The following is a 16,620-nucleotide window of genomic DNA, read 5'->3' on the forward strand; positions in this document are numbered from 1 at the left end:
AAAACAAGGACAACCTAGAAAACTGCCATAATTACAGAACGTTACAAAGGAATAGGAAAGGAATAGAAGGAGAAAGAGAGAAAAAAAAAGTCTACAGTGTGTACTGTAACTGAAGGGTCTAGGAATTTAAGATGGAAATTGAATGAGGACAGAGATTAAAATAGTAGTAATCGAATGGGTTCGATGGAGGGGTTGTATAAATATATATATACAAGTGAGGAAGGGGAGAGAAAAGGGTACGTCACATTCAATGGGAAATAGTGTGCATGCGCATGTGAGCATCTGCGCGTGCATGCGAGAGCGAGAATGCATGCATGTATACATACGGAGGGTTCTCAAATCTCAAATGGGCCCCCCTACTTCAAAAAATCTCCTTTTTTTCTTCCCCTTTTTCCTTTTTCATTTTTATGTACAAGATATCAGATGCTGTTGAAGTTATAGAAAGCATGCATGAGTGAAAAGCCATCTGCAGAGTGAAAAGCATCAAGGACATGTACATGTAACTTACTAAAGTTGAGGTCAGAACTCAGCCTTTTATTTTCCTCTTTTTTGTCTGATTTTGATTGGGACTGTGTCCCTGTGCTGTGGACCGTCCATATGTGATGCCTGTTGCTTTGTCTCAGCTCCTTCTCTCCCTGGGTAGCCCTGGTAAGTTGACTTGATTCCTGCTAGCATTATGATTTGGCCAAATTTGGATTCTGGGTATTTGGCTTTATCATCCAATTGCACGGCCCCACATCCAACAGAATTTTTAATTTCAGAGATTGTCAGGTAAGCATTTTAATGAAGAAGCCATTTTCCTTGATTCGATTTAAACTTTGATTTTTCAAAGTTTGAAACTAATTTAACTAATGGGTCATCAACATGACAACGATTGCAGCAATTAAACATTTAAGAACACATACAAAAGAATACGTGTAGTAAGTATAATTTCAAAATATAGGCCTTTAATGTATCAATTGATACAGTTCTATTTCCCTCCCAACTCAAGAATCAAGCTTTAACTTATATCCAGCCCCACAAAAGATCCACACTTGCAGAGCCACACTGTCGCACGAAGGCGTGTCGTCAGAGATTTTTCAACCCCAAAGTTTTGTGTTCTTGGTTCTTTGTCCAACAAACAAAGAAATGTCCACAACGACTTTCAGTTGACGAAAACTTAGGTACCAAGGATCAAGAGGCATCAGTTTAATAGATAAGCTGCTTGTGCTAGGTGAACTCATTTCTGAAATGCCAAAATCGGTCTGTTGAATCCAGTTTTGCTGCCTGACAGGCTGGAAGTTAAATTTTCTACCTTTCTAAATCCAACCTGCAATTATGTTAAATATCATAAATCTAATAATCTTAAACCAGAAGTTCGTTAAAAAGCAAGCCTCACAAAATGGATGTGTTCCATCAGCAGAATCTGAACTTCATTACCATTGAGTGAAGAAAAAAATATGATGTATGGCATACCTTATCTAAGAGTATTTCCTGAAAATAATTTGGAAAGAATATTATCTCAGAATAATTGGCTGTTGTCCGCTGCAAAACAAATAGAAGACAATGTCTCAGCCAATCTAGGTAAAACCTAGAAATCTTGTTACTAATCAAACTACAATAGTTAAGTACTTGTGGCAATCCAAGTATTAATTAAAAGAAACAGCAGTACAGTATCCATTTCCAGGCTCGAGGGAATCTGATCATAAAGAGGCCCTAAAAAAAACCTAAAATGCATGTCAAGGTTTCAATTATAAGGTTTCAAATAATCGAAACACTTGACCAAACCCTAAACTTGCAGAGAGCCAACATTGAGATTTAATGAGAAACATTTCTCTACATAATCTAAGGGACTCTCACAATATTCTATTCCATTGCACCATTTTGTCATTGAAGGATTACAATTCAGAATGAGGTACTTCTATAGAAATGGAACATCTGTTCTACTTTGTTCAGGGTCCATCTTATGCAAATATATATATAGCTATTATCCAAATTAAAAGGTGCCCCATACAAATAAATTGATACCTCAGACACAAGTCGGTTTTTTGCATATGAGCTCCATGGTTGAGGTTCCAAAACAAGAATGCCACCCTGTTCACAAGAAAATGTAATTAATTAATAAATTGTTCAAAAAAGACAGCTTCATTACACAGGAGGCAAAAAAAAAAATGAAGAATAAGGCAACAAAATTGATATCCAAGAGAAATGATATAATAGATACCGGATTAAGAAGCTTCCATATCTTAACAAATAAAGTAATCAATCCATCATCCCCCCAGTTCAGATGAATCCATTTCGTTACACTCAAACTGCATAGGAAGAGACGTATCCACAGCACATTAAGGTCAAGAAAAATAAAGTTACAAATGAAAGGTTATGGTGATGTTTGAGTGGCATATTATAACATGTGTTTTTCATAAAACATAAAATGGTGTACAATATGAAAAAAAAAATTATGAATTCCATTGTCTCAGTCTTTAGGAAAAATATATGAAAGAATGTTAAAGGGGGATGAGAGGAACATTGATGACATAATTTATATCAAATTGTAATCAAGAAAAAGCTTGGAACTTTATATTTCATAATCATTTCAAAACTTCTTGCACAAAAGAACTTTTTCTTCCAATAATGGGGAATCCAGCATTTATACCAACCATCAGAGTATTTGTTTTTTTTTTTTTTTCCCTTGATAGACAAAGGCAGAATGAGCTAAGAAAATGCCAAAACAGGAGGCGCACCCAATATATACAAGCAGTATACAAAAAGAGCCAAAACAAGGCTGCAAAAAGATAGAACCTAGAGATATAGAGCTAGCCACCATGCCAATAACCCAAAAAATTTAGAAAAGAGGGAAAGTCTAAATCCAAAAACTGCTAAGACCACTCTACAAGTGAACAGAAAAAAAGATTCCTCAAACTTTGGTTTGACAATTCTTCCTCTTCGAACATTCTTCGGTTTTGCTCTCCCACAATACACTAGAAAAGACAAATAGGCGTCAATCTCCAAACTGACCAAACTTCATTCCCTTGACTTGACCCAAGTATTGGCAAGGACTGAGTATTCACTAATTGGTGTTGTCTTCACTACATTAAAAGTGCATTTGGCAGTGATTATGAGAAGTGTTTTTAACCTTTCTAACACTAGAAAACTTTTATTTTTCAAGTATTAGAAATACTAGAAATACTTCTTAAAATCACTGTCAAACGCACTTTAAGACTATTGAATCTTAATTCATCCTATTGTTTACTAGATTCTTGGTATCAAAGATTAGGCTTTAAAAAAAAAAAAATCCTCACAAGAGTTTTCCACCATAAATTCCGTCTCATGTGGAATTGTTTGAAGAGCAATCTAGCTCTCAATTAGTGCACTGAAATTGATAGTTGATGTGGTATTAAAATATAGTACAACTGAATCTGGTTTAACAAGGATTTGTGTTGTAGTTGGTGAAAATTGCAACAAGCCTAAGTTCATATTGAGTAAGGGAAATTTCGCTGCATATCATATTAATTTTCCTGTGCCCAAATACATTTTTCCTCCTTATGAGATAGGAAAAGAAGGATGATTTTAAAGGCATCTAACAAAGAAAGGGGTGTAACCCTAATACACAAGAAATAGAAGGAACGCCACAACAAACAAAATAACAACAGGGTCGTAGGTCAACACGAACTCATCAATAAAATTAGGAAGAAAACTCAATAACCCAAAGAATCCTTGACCAAACAGACAAAGATTAGAAGATATTATCTTTTAGTTTCAACTGGGACAGCTCCTCAAATTCAAAAGCCTAGTGATTTGGCTCCTCCCATAAGCACCAGAAAAAACATGAAAGGTTCAATCTATGTGCACATTAATCTTGTTTGGAATAGCTTCTAGACACCATGATTTTGAAGGGGTAATCATTATATTATCAAAGTTCCATTAAATAAGAAGCAACTTCCTACATAAGGCAAAAAAAAAACTTCTACAAAAAGCAACATCGATATTGCTTCTTTGATTTAAAAGTTCCTTTGATAAACTTACCTAAACACATGAAATCTCTTGTTGAGCTCAAAAAAGCTTTTGGCTTCCAAAAAGCCAGCCCAAGCCAACTTGCCAGCACGCCCTTCATCAGGTAAGGTATAAACCAAAAGACTCTAAAAATAAGAAACAAAGACCACAATTGGCACATACCCATTGAATAAGAACGTGATTAGGAGACTTCTCTCGTTAACACAATCAACATTAATTAACAAGAATCCTACCACTTCTCAAAAGTACTCCAATCATAGGAATTTTCTCCCAAACCCCTTCCCACAAAAAGAAACAACCTTAATAGATGAAATGGTCCATACCTCCCAAGCCAATAAAGAGCCAGAGATCCTATAAGTAAACAACTTATGGTAGGAATCCATATGCTTAATTTCTTAACTTAAACACATAATAGATACAAGTAGCATAATGCAGAGAAAAATTACCAAAGAATTGTATGGTAAGACTTGTCCTGTGGTGGACGCCAACTCTGCACAAAATTCTCTTGTTGAAAAGACGCTATATCTGATAGATCTTTTTCCTTACAAGTAGAGAAATCCCTTGAAATATCTTTTGTCTGCTCATTTGATGATGCAGATGTACAATCATGTAAACCATTTGCTCTCTCCACAGCCTCTATTTTGGATGTATTCGAATGCATCTTACCAGCACTTTCCTTCCTCAAAATTTTTCTGAGATTCCAATGTGCATCCTCAACTCGATCTGGTGGACAAGGAAAATTACATTATTTTAGTTCATAAAAAATCTCAATTGGGAAGACAGAACCTTGTTTTATTAATAGCAATACACAATCTCTTATATTAAATTGCAAAACAGCAATATGAGCTTCAACACTCAAAAACGCTCCATTTGCTTCCTGCCAGCTCAACCATAAATACAAGACAAAGCATTCACTGTTGCAAATTGTTTGCCATATACTTAGATTTTAGAAACATTAAAGTTAGTTAGCCTATGGGAGTATCAAATATATTTACATCATCCGTCTATGATCAAATGCTTCAAAATATTTTCAAGAAAAGTAAGTATTAACAATGGCATTCAACTCCATAAAAACCATTTTGCAATTATCTAAAAGTGCTTCACCACTTTTTGTTCTTGTAGCTCCTTTATAAATTATGGTTGTAATTCTTATTTAGAGGCATATCTTCAGAAATCTGATTTAAACCTCACCTTCTTGATAAAACCCTAACATTCTAACTAGCTGGAGAATCTATGTGGCTCACCCTAGAGCGACATAAATCCTAAGGTCCTGGTCTTTAAATGAATATATGCATGAGACTTAAGTAAACAAATATTTGTAACACCACATTTCACATCAATAAATATGGAAGTACATTTTTTAGCTTTTGCTCAACATGACCACATTAACAACAGAACAAATTCAACTTATATAATAACTTGAAAGAAAAAGAAACTATGGTTGAATGTGAAAGTTCACCAGGATCAATGTCAATTCCAAGGATGCTCTGGCAATGGAACTTTTTTGCTGCAAAAAGGAAAGAAGAACAGCAGATTAAATTCATTGTGGGCCCAAACCACAAATTACATATCACCACAAATATGTAGTGGCTTGACTGTTTAACTCACAAACAGTAGCACATGCATATAACCAAAATACACACTTATGATCAGATATTTTACACCCAAGTTCACGTAATACACACATAAAACTTTGTAAATTAGGTCCTTCCACACTCTACTTTGTTACATTTGTCTCGTCTTCTTTCCATTACAAACACACACACAAAAAGAACCTACCACTTGTACAAAGCCAAAAATAATATACTTCTCAACATATTTCAACAGTGTGTGTTATATCATATGGTGTATTAAATAAGCCCTTTTACATGTTAGTAAATAAGTAGAAAATGACATACACGCACAAAATAACACATAAATTGTGGGGAAAAGAGTAGAGAAATATATAACCTATCACATGAAAACACAACAAGAATAAAAGAGGTAACCATATGCATTCATCGATGTCATGCATATATTGGAGGTTTAACAAAATATGGCATCATAATACATAGATTTGCCATAAAAGCTACATAGGAATTTTTACATTCCAAAGTTCTAACAGTAATTTTAAGTTCCAAGTTCTAACTAGCTTGGTAATACCGTAATAAATCTTATAGCTCAAACTTTTCAAGTTCCTTCCCACAAATCCTCGACCAATATACCACAAAAGAAGCTATTGATCATACACAAGTTCAGCAACATACTTGTATAGACTATTGATATATATGTATTTATATCCTATACCAATAAACCACATTGCATCATGTAATTAAGTTTTTGAAAATCATGGATCTTTCTATTAAGCTGTAGGAAAAAGGGGTTCTAATTCTAAGCGGTTATCAACACATTATTGCATTGAGAAATGAGAATTAATTACCAATAGCGATGGTTATCAACCCATTATTGCATCCAATGTCAAGACAATCCTTGCCTTCGAACCATTCCTTCTTTAAAACCTTTAGCCGAGGGTCTTCCTCAAACTCCTGGCCAATCTGAAACATCAAATAAAGCAGTAATTTTTAACTGGTTACAGACTGTCAAGAATCCGAAACTAGGTTATAATTAATGACAAAGAAATTTTCCTAAACCCGATCAAATATGAAAAAAAAAAATAAAAATAAAAAATCCATAACTTCAAGCTATTTCAAACCAAGGATTATCCTTTAGTCAATAAATAGATGAAATTGCCCAGCTCCAATCCAACAATGGAACCGTTAGCAATCAACCATTATTCCACTCAAAATTGTTCAGAAGCAAGAATTAAATAAATAAACTCATCCTCCCTATTTTTCTACCAAGAAAGTGAGAGAATGGAAAATTTTCGTAACTCGTGTTTTTATGAACTATTGGCTTCCCAGAATATCAATGAAAGAAATCACCCAGCCAAATTCCACCTTCAACATAGTAGAGGCTGTTGTAAGTGATTTCAATTTCTTTTCATTTAAGACATTTTTCACAGAAACCAAACAGAGCACTAAAAATATGGATCATAAAATAAAATTACACGATAGCCGTAGTAGTTTCTGTAATTGCCGAAGGGAGCAATCTCTTTCCGCTTTCTCTTCCTCTTATTAGCCCCAGATACCTTTTCAGCCTGCTCGTTGTTGTCCATTTTTCCTCCCTTCCGGTTGTATGGAAGCAAGGAAAGGAGAGAAAATGAGAGAAAATTACAGTGAAATAGCTGGGCGGTTTTGAACGGGAAGCCACGAGTCTGGTGTGCTAGGGTTTAATGTTTTTGGAAATCAATTTTTACATTAAAATTGGACATGAAATAAATAAATAAATAAATAATAATTATGGTTAGTTGATGAAATGATGAAATATCTCATATTTACAAATATAATTTTTGGGATACTTAGCCCAAAAATGACTTGTTTTTAACTTTTTTATAAAAGTATCCTCCATCTTTATTTCCCGTAAAATATATATATATTTTTCTATAATTTATATTAAATAATCTAAATATTAAATAATATTTATATAAAAAATTGACTATTTTTCGAGTCTAAATATGATATATTTTGTTTTGTAAATACTAACATTTTATTTGAGTAAAACATATTTTTTTTAGAATTTGAGTTGGACAAGGATTTGATGATTGCAACCCAAATTAATTCAACCCGATATAACATCCATCCGGTTGTTTTATTTTACTTTTTTTTTTTTTTTAGAACTTTAATTAATTTACTTTATTAATTATAGCATAAGTTTATAACTTTTAGATTGTTTGAGCAATTTTAAATATTATCATATTAATTTATAAAGGATTTGGGCTTATGAACATTAGTAATAATATTTATTTTTTAATATATAGATTGATTGATAAAATGTTGGGCTGGACAGGTGGGCTTGGAATGAGCTAGTCTAATACTTTCACAGTCCACTTCATCTAGGACAACCAATCACAATCGAGGAGTTTCCTGTCCACAGCAAGAATATGATCAAGATAGAAACAAACAGGCCCAGTAAAACCCTCGTGAGTCTCGCTCTCGTGGCACGGCATCGGAGTCGGGAAATTAAACCCCCTATAAGCTCACTCCACCTTGCTCTTTTTTTATTCTCATTCCTTGTTTCCAAACAGCGCCGATATTATCAGAACCTCGGACGCTCTCGCCAGTGTCCAGACGCACATACTTGATACTCGTAGGAAAATTCTAGTGAGAGAAGGCAGAGGAGGTAGGAGAGATGGTGAGGATAATCCCCATGGCGACGTCGTTTCGACCTTCTCTTTCCTCTTTCGGATTTTCTACTTCTTCTCGACTTGGTTTTCCGCTTTCCACATTCAATATTTCTCGAACGGTCACTTCGCTACACGTCGGCAGCGGTAAATCTTCATTCCATGCCCTAGAATTTTGTTTTTCTTCTTCTTTTATTTTATTTTTTTATTTTGTGTTGCTCAATCGGCAATGGACAATTCTGGATTTTTGTCATTTTTTGTTTGTTTTTGTTTGTTTTTGTTTTTGTTTTTTTTTAAAGATTTTATTGGATAGAATTTTTATGTTTTGCCTTAATCAACCTGGAAGAATAAAGAAGATAATTTTTGGTTACACGGGGAATAGAATCAGGATCGGTCAAAATGTTTCTCCTGTGGAAATTGAATTGGTTTATTGTGTCTTAGACTCCTACACTTTTCATGGAATTCTACGACTGATTGTATGGCATCGGTTGTAGTAAAGATTTGCATTTTTTGGGATGTTCCAATTATAGATGATGGATTTGTATTCTGGATCTTCAAATGTTATGTAAGGAAAAATGGAGCCATTCAATTTCTGTAGATGTTTCATTGTAGACGATGGATTCTTGCTAATTTGCCTGAGTGTGGAAGTCAGTTTGAGCCACAAATCTAATACCCCAAGACCCACTTCGCTTTTGAGCAGTGGGCTAGTATGACTAGATGAGTTTTCTTTACTATGTTTGGTTTGTGCACTGACCTAAACAAGACACTTTGGATTTGAGTTGGGAGTTGTTTTGTAAGGGAACCAAGTTTGAGCAACTATCATCTCAACTAAACTCCGGAAAGAAGTGTTTGTGACTGTAATATGGCACCTTAATAAATTTACCGAAGAATGTGATATCAGTGTGGTAAAGAATTGAATCAGTGTTAGGACTGCTATATCACTGATTTTTTTTTTTTACTTTATATTTTAATTTATAGGGCATTTTTTCCATCTATCTTTTCAAATGTAGGAGTTCTTGGGTATCTCTATAAGTTTAGGTGTTGTATATTCAATTAGTGTACTGAGCCAAACCAAGTTTGAATATCACTATTTCAAGTCACTTCCCTGACAAAAACACCAAAAACACACTTCTTTGGGTTCATCTTCAACTGAGATTTTCTTGATCGTAGACCAACCTTTGAAGAGCTTCCGGATGTCCTTCTTCTAGGATCTGCTGGATGACATGGCATTCTCGTTTTAATATAGGCCACTGTACTTTGATGGTTCCCAAGGATCCAATATAACCACTTAGGTCTATGTTGCATGATATTGTTTTATGGAAGTTGGCGGGCTGCATGGTTGTTAACTCGTAAAACGTATCTTGTATTGTTTTTTTATTTTTCTGTATTGTGTATTGTAAGTTTTTTATATAGTAAAAAATAATTAAAAAAAAATGTATATGGGTGTATATCTATTGAAAGTATGAAGTATAGAGTAATATATAACCAAATTTTAAGGAAAATAGTAGGATTTAAAGAGTTAAACTTTATCATATCAAATGAAAACATTGAATTTTAAAGTTTTAACAAGTTCAAATTAACAAAATATGACTTTAATATATAGATTCATCACATAATTCACAAATATTAACTTCTTCAATTTTTAGCTACGATTTTTAGTTCCTTATTCTAACTAGACATATGCCCTTATTGTGTTGTATATATATGCCTTTATGTGTCATCTTTAAAGTTTCAGTTGTTCAAGCTCATTATCATTCTTTTTCCACCAAAATAGAAATAAAAAAAACTAATATATAAGTAGAAATTTTTAGTCGCTAATCACCATCATTTTCATTGTCAACAATTAAACCATTCAAATGAAAATTCTTCAATATTCATCTTAAAAATAAACTCACTTGACTTATAATATAATACTTGACAACAAGAATGTAGCTTTTCATATAAGACTATTTTACCTATTTCTCATTTTTATGATCAATTTTTAACCTTTTAGTATATTTTAAACAATTAATATAATAAATTATTTAAATAATAATAATAATTTGATTTGTTTTTTTAAATTCTGAAAAATAGTGAAAGATGTATGTATCATTGCATCGTAATATCACGTATCGTTTCGTTGTATCGTAATATCATGTATTGTATTGTGTATGTATCTTATTCTTTTAAAATAAAATACAGATTGCGATACGTATTGATTTTCATAAAAAATGTATCGTATCATTGTATCATATCATGTATCGTAAGCTTTTAACTACTATGGCGGGCTAGTAGAAGTTTGGCCTAATTTTCTTTGGCGCTGTAGGGTAGGGATTGACCTTTCTAATGCATATTCAGTTGTACCAGCATGGCCCCACTGATATGTTTTCAATCGGAAGATTCGAAACATCAAGCAGTGCAACCCAATTCTACTTGACTAAGCCTTGTGCTAGTCCAAGGCAAAAAGCCTTTTTTTGATAACAAGGCAGAAAGCCCCAACCCGACATTAATGTTATTCATTAATGTATTAATTATTAATTAATGAATCCCTAGATTTCTTTCTTTATCATCAATTGAATCACTGTTTCTAACCCAAAATTTTATTTTATTACCAATCCAATCACCATTCACATTTTTCCTTTTTTCTTATCAATGAATAAATCTTTTTACTTTTTATTTTTATTTTTTTATAGGCAAATTAGGAGAATATATTAAAAAATAGATCTCTTAACTTATATGACTAAGACGTCTCGAATTTCTTGAAAAAGTGATTTGATTGATAGGATTTGGTATGATACTTATGAGATCAATGATATTTATGAGCAGCCTCCTACATAATTTTTGTTGCATAGCAATATAATTTTCAACTTACAGATAGGGTGAGCATCGCACGAGCTTGTAAGTTGACAAATGTGGAGGAGTCTTGTCTATGAATCCTGTCTTGCTTGCTTTTGGCAAAGCTTCTAGTGAAGCATCTAGCATTAGATAATTGGAATTAAGGTATGATAGGAATACCACTAGACCGACAGAGTGATAGCAAAGCTAAGTCATATAAAAGCGAGCAGCCCTAATAGCGATGTAGGAGTTTTTGGGTATCTCTATAAACGCAAGTGTTATATATTCAATTAGTGTACTGAGCCAGGCTAGTGTATAAGCTTGTACTCAGCCAAAACCAAGCTTGAAGCCTTAATATCAATATTTCAGCTTGAGCTAAGTTGGAGCTATCTGAGTAAATCAATAGCCAGAGCGTTCCACCTCTCAGTTTTCGACTTGCTTATCCAACATGCACTACATTCACAAAACAGAAGTACTATTTTAGCATTAGTGTACTCATTTTATTCTTTTTCCCTTATATTGCCATTTTCTTATTCCTTTTAAATAGGTTTTCTAGTTTAACCTAGTTTTCTTTTGGGCTTTATTTCATAATGACAAATATCATGTTTCTGATTTGCATTGAAATATTTATATTGCTGTTTCTGAGATGATATCTTGCATTGTAGCTGATATAAATTACATTCTATCAGTCTGACAGTTGAGTTGTGTATCTGGCATAATTAATTTTAATAATTGATTGAAGAATTTTGAGGACTAAGACTTCTATTTTGAGGCTCCCATCCTGGAGGTTGTAATTGTTGGAGGTTCTAGGTCTCCTAACATGCATTTCATTTGAAAATACTGTTTGATGCTTGAGATGGTACTGCTATGAATTTTTCAAAGACTTGATGATTTTGTTTTGTTATCCAGCTATTCCGCAGTCCCAAATTTTTGGTCTAAATGCTTCTAAATTGTTAAGAGGAGAAGGCAATGCCATGGGATTTAATGCAACCGGAAATATTGCTCACGCAAGCACTAGTGCTGCCCAAGAAAATGTTCTAGAGTGGGTGAAGAAGGACAAGCGAAGAATGCTCCATGTTGTGTATCGTGTTGGGGATTTGGATAGGACCATAAAGTATATCTATTGAAACACCATGGGCTGCTTTGCTGATCTTGTGCTTTTTTTTTTTTTTTTTCATTTATTCTGAAGACGAGGATTTGATCAAAATTTATGTCTGGCTATTGCAGATTCTACACAGAGTGCCTAGGGATGAAGCTTTTGCGAAGGCGAGACATACCAGAGGAAAGATACACAAATGCCTTTCTTGGATATGGGCCAGAAGATTCGCACTTTGTTATTGAACTCACATACAGTAAACCAATCGTTTCACTTTTTTTTTATTTTGTCAGCATGTCATTGAATCTAGAACTTCATATAAATCTTTTGGAGATTGCTAAACATGCACTGTACTTTGTATGTTCATGGACTTAATAGTAAACCTCTCTAGACTAAACGGTATCTCATAGATTTTTGTTTAATCGTGCTACCAGATTATGGAGTTGACAAGTATGATATTGGAGCTGGTTTTGGCCATTTTGGTATTGCAGTTGAGGATGTAAGTTCAATTCCTTAAATTTTGTGTATGTTTTCTTAACCGTCTCTATTCATACATTAATATTGGTAAGTGCTTCTTTTTCTAGTATCTGTTTTTGGCAACATATCTTCAAGGCTGAGTCACGGAATATCAACTTATTTTTCTTCATCAGCAGATTTTCTTTTCAAAACACTTTCTGCACCTGAATGAATTGTGCTGCATGAGATTGCTTTTATTTATTATTTTAAATAGGAGCACATCTATGCATAATGTGATCTTGTAAGCTCTAGCAATAATGGGCTCCTGAAATCATAGACCTATAATTTTTTGTAAAACCTATACTTTGGATAATGTCCTAGATCTATTGTTGTACTATTGTCCTTAGTCCATTTCATTGATTGGTTGGGGTTGGATTGAGGGAGGGAGTATTTTGTTTTCCTTATCCTTTTTGGCACTCTTTGGTGGCCGTTGTATACATTGTGTGTACTTTGGTGCACTCCTTTTGGCACTTTTTATTAATACTATTGCCATTTGCTTATCCAAAAAAAATATAAAAAAATTGTTGCACTATTGGTACTCACAGACATGTAATAGGGTCTTGATTTAATTTCTCTTCTGACTGTAGGTTGCTAAGACTGTGGATCTCATAAAGGCTAAGGGTGGCAAAGTAACCCGGGAACCTGGTCCTGTTAAAGGTGGCAGTACAGTTATTGCTTTTATTGAAGATCCTGATGGCTATAAGTTTGAACTTTTGGAAAGGGGACCTACACCTGAGCCATTGTGTCAAGTTATGCTTCGAGTTGGTGATCTTGATCGTTCCATAAATTTTTACGAGAAGGTGAGAGTTGCCTTGGGCAAGATTGAGAAAGGGCATGCTTTTGGCGATAAGCTGTCCTATTGCTAATGTTTTATTTACTTTGCTCTGTTCTGCATTTCATAAAGTTTTGATTATGTGCCTCTATTCGTTTTTTAGGCTTTTGGCATGGAGCTTCTCCGTAAAAGAGATAATCCTGAGTACAAGGTATCTCATCTTTCATTAGATCATCAATTGCCTTGTCTTTCTTATGTCGATTTTGGATGCACTTATCAATACCCAAGGTTGTGAGGGTTGGGATTCTAGATTGTTTTGATTGGCCTTTGTGGGGCCTTGCTGATGTGCCCATTCTCTTGGGCTATTATTGGTTTTTGGACCAAACTCCTCTGGTTTCCAGAATAAGGTTATTAAGGCCTTCAACAAGCCAGTGGATGTATACATGTCACACCAACTTGTTGATGCATGCAGAAATGATTTCTATAAATGGTATATTATCTGTAGACACCGTTTATTATCTGGATGTATTTACTTCTCTTCTTAGAAAAGAAAATGGTAACTCTTGTTTTCCAGTCCAACTTTTTTGCCCGGAGCTCTTTCTGACTTCTTTCTTTGTCACCACTACTGGCTTCTTGTACTTCTTTTTTTCCTTTTTTTATTTTTATTTATTTTTTTCCTTTTTTGGGTGTTCTAGCTGTGATAATTTCTGAATTTCGAATTATTCCTTCTCAATCCTTAGATTGTTGTACCATTGTTCAATTATTCCAATTTGTTTCATGTTAGCATTTGGTGGTTAGTCTGATTCTGCCTCTCTATTAGGTTGACACTAACTTGTGGTCCCCAACCCCCTCTTCTCTCTCTCTCTCTCTCTCTCTATCTATCTATCTATCTATCTATCTATCTATCTCTCTCTCACAGTATACAATAGCAATGATGGGCTATGGTCCTGAAGATAAAAATGCTGTTCTGGAGCTGACTTACAACTATGGAGTCTCTGAATATGACAAAGGAAATGGTTATGCTCAGGTAGAAACCTTCCCTCTTTTTAGTTTCCCTGAAATCCATCTTGAAACATTTTTCTGTTGTGGGCATGCATGACAGCATGACATTGATTTTGGATTGCATGCACAGTGCTAGACCCATTTTCTGGGAACCAAATGAAGCAACTGATTTCTCGTGTCTTGACAGATTGCAATTGGCACAGATGATGTCTATAAAACTGCAGAAGCTATTAAACTCTCTGGTGGGAAGATTACCCGAGAACCGGGACCATTGCCTGGCATTAACACCAAGATTACTGCATGCCTGGATCCTGATGGTTGGAAGTCGGTATGGCTTTTAAAAAGTTTATGCTTTTGTGCTTTGTGTCTGAGAATTTTTACTTTTCACAAGAAACTTCATGAACACATTGCATCGTTAATTTGCTTACGCCACATAAGAGTTCTAGAAGGTAAGTCAGATGTTGAAGCTGGAGTTTGTTTTTTTACTTAAAGTTAAATATAACTTAATTTAGCTTAACTTTAAATACAACTTAATAGTATTAAATATTAAGTTGTTTGTTTTTTTTATTATTTTATTAAGTATTGGGTATGAATAGGGTGAAAGTTGTGCTGAAATTGTGTTTTGGTTGTTTCAAAAAGTCATTTTTCAAAAAAGCCAAATATTTTAACTTTTTCTATTCAATCAAAAAAATTTAAAATGTAATGAGTAGAAAAAAAAATTAAAAACAAATAACCTGAAGTCTGAAGGTACATTGCACTCAACTTTTAAGTAAAAAAAAAAAAACAAACACCACCTTAGTATTTTTATAATGGGTTTAGGTGCTTGAGGCAACTTTGATGAACAGGTAAAATGCCCTCCAAAGATGCACCATTGCATGTATGCTAGAAAACCGAGTTATGGGATTTAGGTGGAGAAAAACCACTGACAATTGTAAAAACGCAAATGTAGTTGTATTGGAGACTTGGGGATCAAATTCTGCTTTCACAAGGGTTTGGGAAATTTAGGAGGGCTTGGTCCTGTGGAGGAAGACTACCCCTTGATATTCCGTAGGCACTATTGTGTTATTTCCTATGGACCCCAGTAAAAGAAAAATGATGAGAAAAGAAAATAATTCAAACTTGGATCGAAAATGGATTGTTTGACCACCTGCTTGTGAGTATTGAAGTTTGGATCAGTACTCAAAAGATTCAGCCAAACTTCTTGTATCGTGATGTACTTTAAATTGATCAGTATGTCTTTTTCTACCATCTTTTTCGCACTTCATGGCCATGATAAGGATTGCTTACGATTTTTCTGTTTGTCATATTGGAAGTATAGTTGAGCAATGGTTTTTTCTTGAAGTGTTGAGATGTTGGAAGTGTGCCATTTAGCTATGCTAAAACTTCTATTACAACATGCATTCTGCTATCAAATCTTTATTTTTAAGTCTTGTATTATTGAGTCCAATTATCTCGCGAGAAATATCAAACCCCTGGTGCTATCTTTTCTTTTCTAATAACCATCTTTAAATAATTGATTAGTCATCTTTATATAATTGTTTCGGTTTGATATCTTGATATCTCTCCTCTCATATTTTCTCCAGGTTTTTGTTGATAATATTGATTTCCTCAAGGAATTGGATTGAAAACTTTGGAATGTCACTATATCAAAGTCTGCGAGGACGGATCGGGAGCTAAAATGGTTTGATCAACTCAAACCTTACTTCTGGCCAGGATGATTCTTCCAGAGAGTCCATCTGAGAGTGTATCAATGCCATCTTTGTCGATAAAATAATCCCAACTATTACAATAACCATCGTTTAAGCATCTCCTTCCCTGTAGTTGGGCAGCATTGTAGAAAGTAGACAATATTAATTTTCTGCTTATTTATTTATTCTTTTTGCTCTTTTTGAAGAAATCATTCCCTGTCAAGGAAAACTCATGTTCAATCAGCAACTGCATTTAAGTTTAACAAGCTGATTTTAAGATCAAAACTTTTGCAGGAAAGTCCGTATGCCAATCTCAATTTATGCATGAAGCTTGAAAATTGTTGAACTGTTGACATATTGCTTGGTGATTAATTATCACTGCATGGACAAGGGGATATGCCCTTTTCTTTTGATATTTTCGGTATTTTTTATATTTATACATGTAAGTTTTATTTAATAATTAAGTTCTACTTACTTAATCATAAAAATCTTGAGTCCAGTCAAAGGTGATCCATTTGAATTG

The 16,620-nt window shown here is 34.0% G+C and overlaps 2 protein-coding genes across 2 annotated transcripts; one reads left to right on the plus strand and one right to left on the minus strand.

Annotated features, from left to right (window-relative positions):
* Nucleotides 1-865: 865 nt before the first annotated feature.
* LOC117925747 (probable RNA methyltransferase At5g51130) lies at nucleotides 866-7,258 on the minus strand. The gene is made up of 8 exons (XM_034844853.1): nucleotides 7,037-7,258; nucleotides 6,410-6,524; nucleotides 5,450-5,497; nucleotides 4,437-4,713; nucleotides 2,204-2,291; nucleotides 2,008-2,073; nucleotides 1,456-1,524; nucleotides 866-1,309 (listed from the first exon to the last, which is right to left on the minus strand). The coding sequence occupies exons 1-8, from the start codon at nucleotides 7,142-7,144 to the stop codon at nucleotides 1,220-1,222; spliced, it is 861 nt and encodes a 286-aa protein (XP_034700744.1). The 5' UTR covers nucleotides 7,145-7,258; the 3' UTR covers nucleotides 866-1,219.
* Nucleotides 7,259-8,038: 780 nt separating this feature from the next.
* On the plus strand, nucleotides 8,039-16,426 carry LOC117925568 (probable lactoylglutathione lyase, chloroplastic). The gene is made up of 9 exons (XM_034844616.1): nucleotides 8,039-8,356; nucleotides 11,933-12,137; nucleotides 12,251-12,375; nucleotides 12,554-12,618; nucleotides 13,223-13,435; nucleotides 13,571-13,618; nucleotides 14,327-14,434; nucleotides 14,597-14,737; nucleotides 15,993-16,426. The coding sequence occupies exons 1-9, from the start codon at nucleotides 8,218-8,220 to the stop codon at nucleotides 16,032-16,034; spliced, it is 1,086 nt and encodes a 361-aa protein (XP_034700507.1). The 5' UTR covers nucleotides 8,039-8,217; the 3' UTR covers nucleotides 16,035-16,426.
* The last annotated feature ends 194 nt before the right edge of the window (nucleotides 16,427-16,620 follow it).

Source organism: Vitis riparia, chromosome 11, assembly GCF_004353265.1.
Source record: "Vitis riparia cultivar Riparia Gloire de Montpellier isolate 1030 chromosome 11, EGFV_Vit.rip_1.0, whole genome shotgun sequence".
Taxonomy (NCBI): Eukaryota; Viridiplantae; Streptophyta; class Magnoliopsida; order Vitales; family Vitaceae; genus Vitis; species Vitis riparia.

Excerpts from the sequence above, each read along its gene's own strand:
- LOC117925747 (XM_034844853.1), bottom strand. The coding sequence starts at position 7,144 with ATGGACAACAACGAGCAGGCTGAAAAGGTATCTGGGGCTAATAAGAGG. Across the intron at positions 5,498-6,409 it reads GTTGATAACCATCGCTATTG|CAAAAAAGTTCCATTGCCAG; the intron begins GTAATTAATTCT and ends TCCTTTTTGCAG. Across the intron at positions 1,525-2,007 it reads AAAACCGACTTGTGTCTGAG|CGGACAACAGCCAATTATTC; the intron begins GTATCAATTTAT and ends TTTGTTTTGCAG.
- LOC117925568 (XM_034844616.1), top strand. The coding sequence starts at position 8,218 with ATGGTGAGGATAATCCCCATGGCGACGTCGTTTCGACCTTCTCTTTCC. Across the intron at positions 12,138-12,250 it reads GATTTGGATAGGACCATAAA|ATTCTACACAGAGTGCCTAG; the intron begins GTATATCTATTG and ends TGGCTATTGCAG. Across the intron at positions 12,376-12,553 it reads TGTTATTGAACTCACATACA|ATTATGGAGTTGACAAGTAT; the intron begins GTAAACCAATCG and ends TCGTGCTACCAG.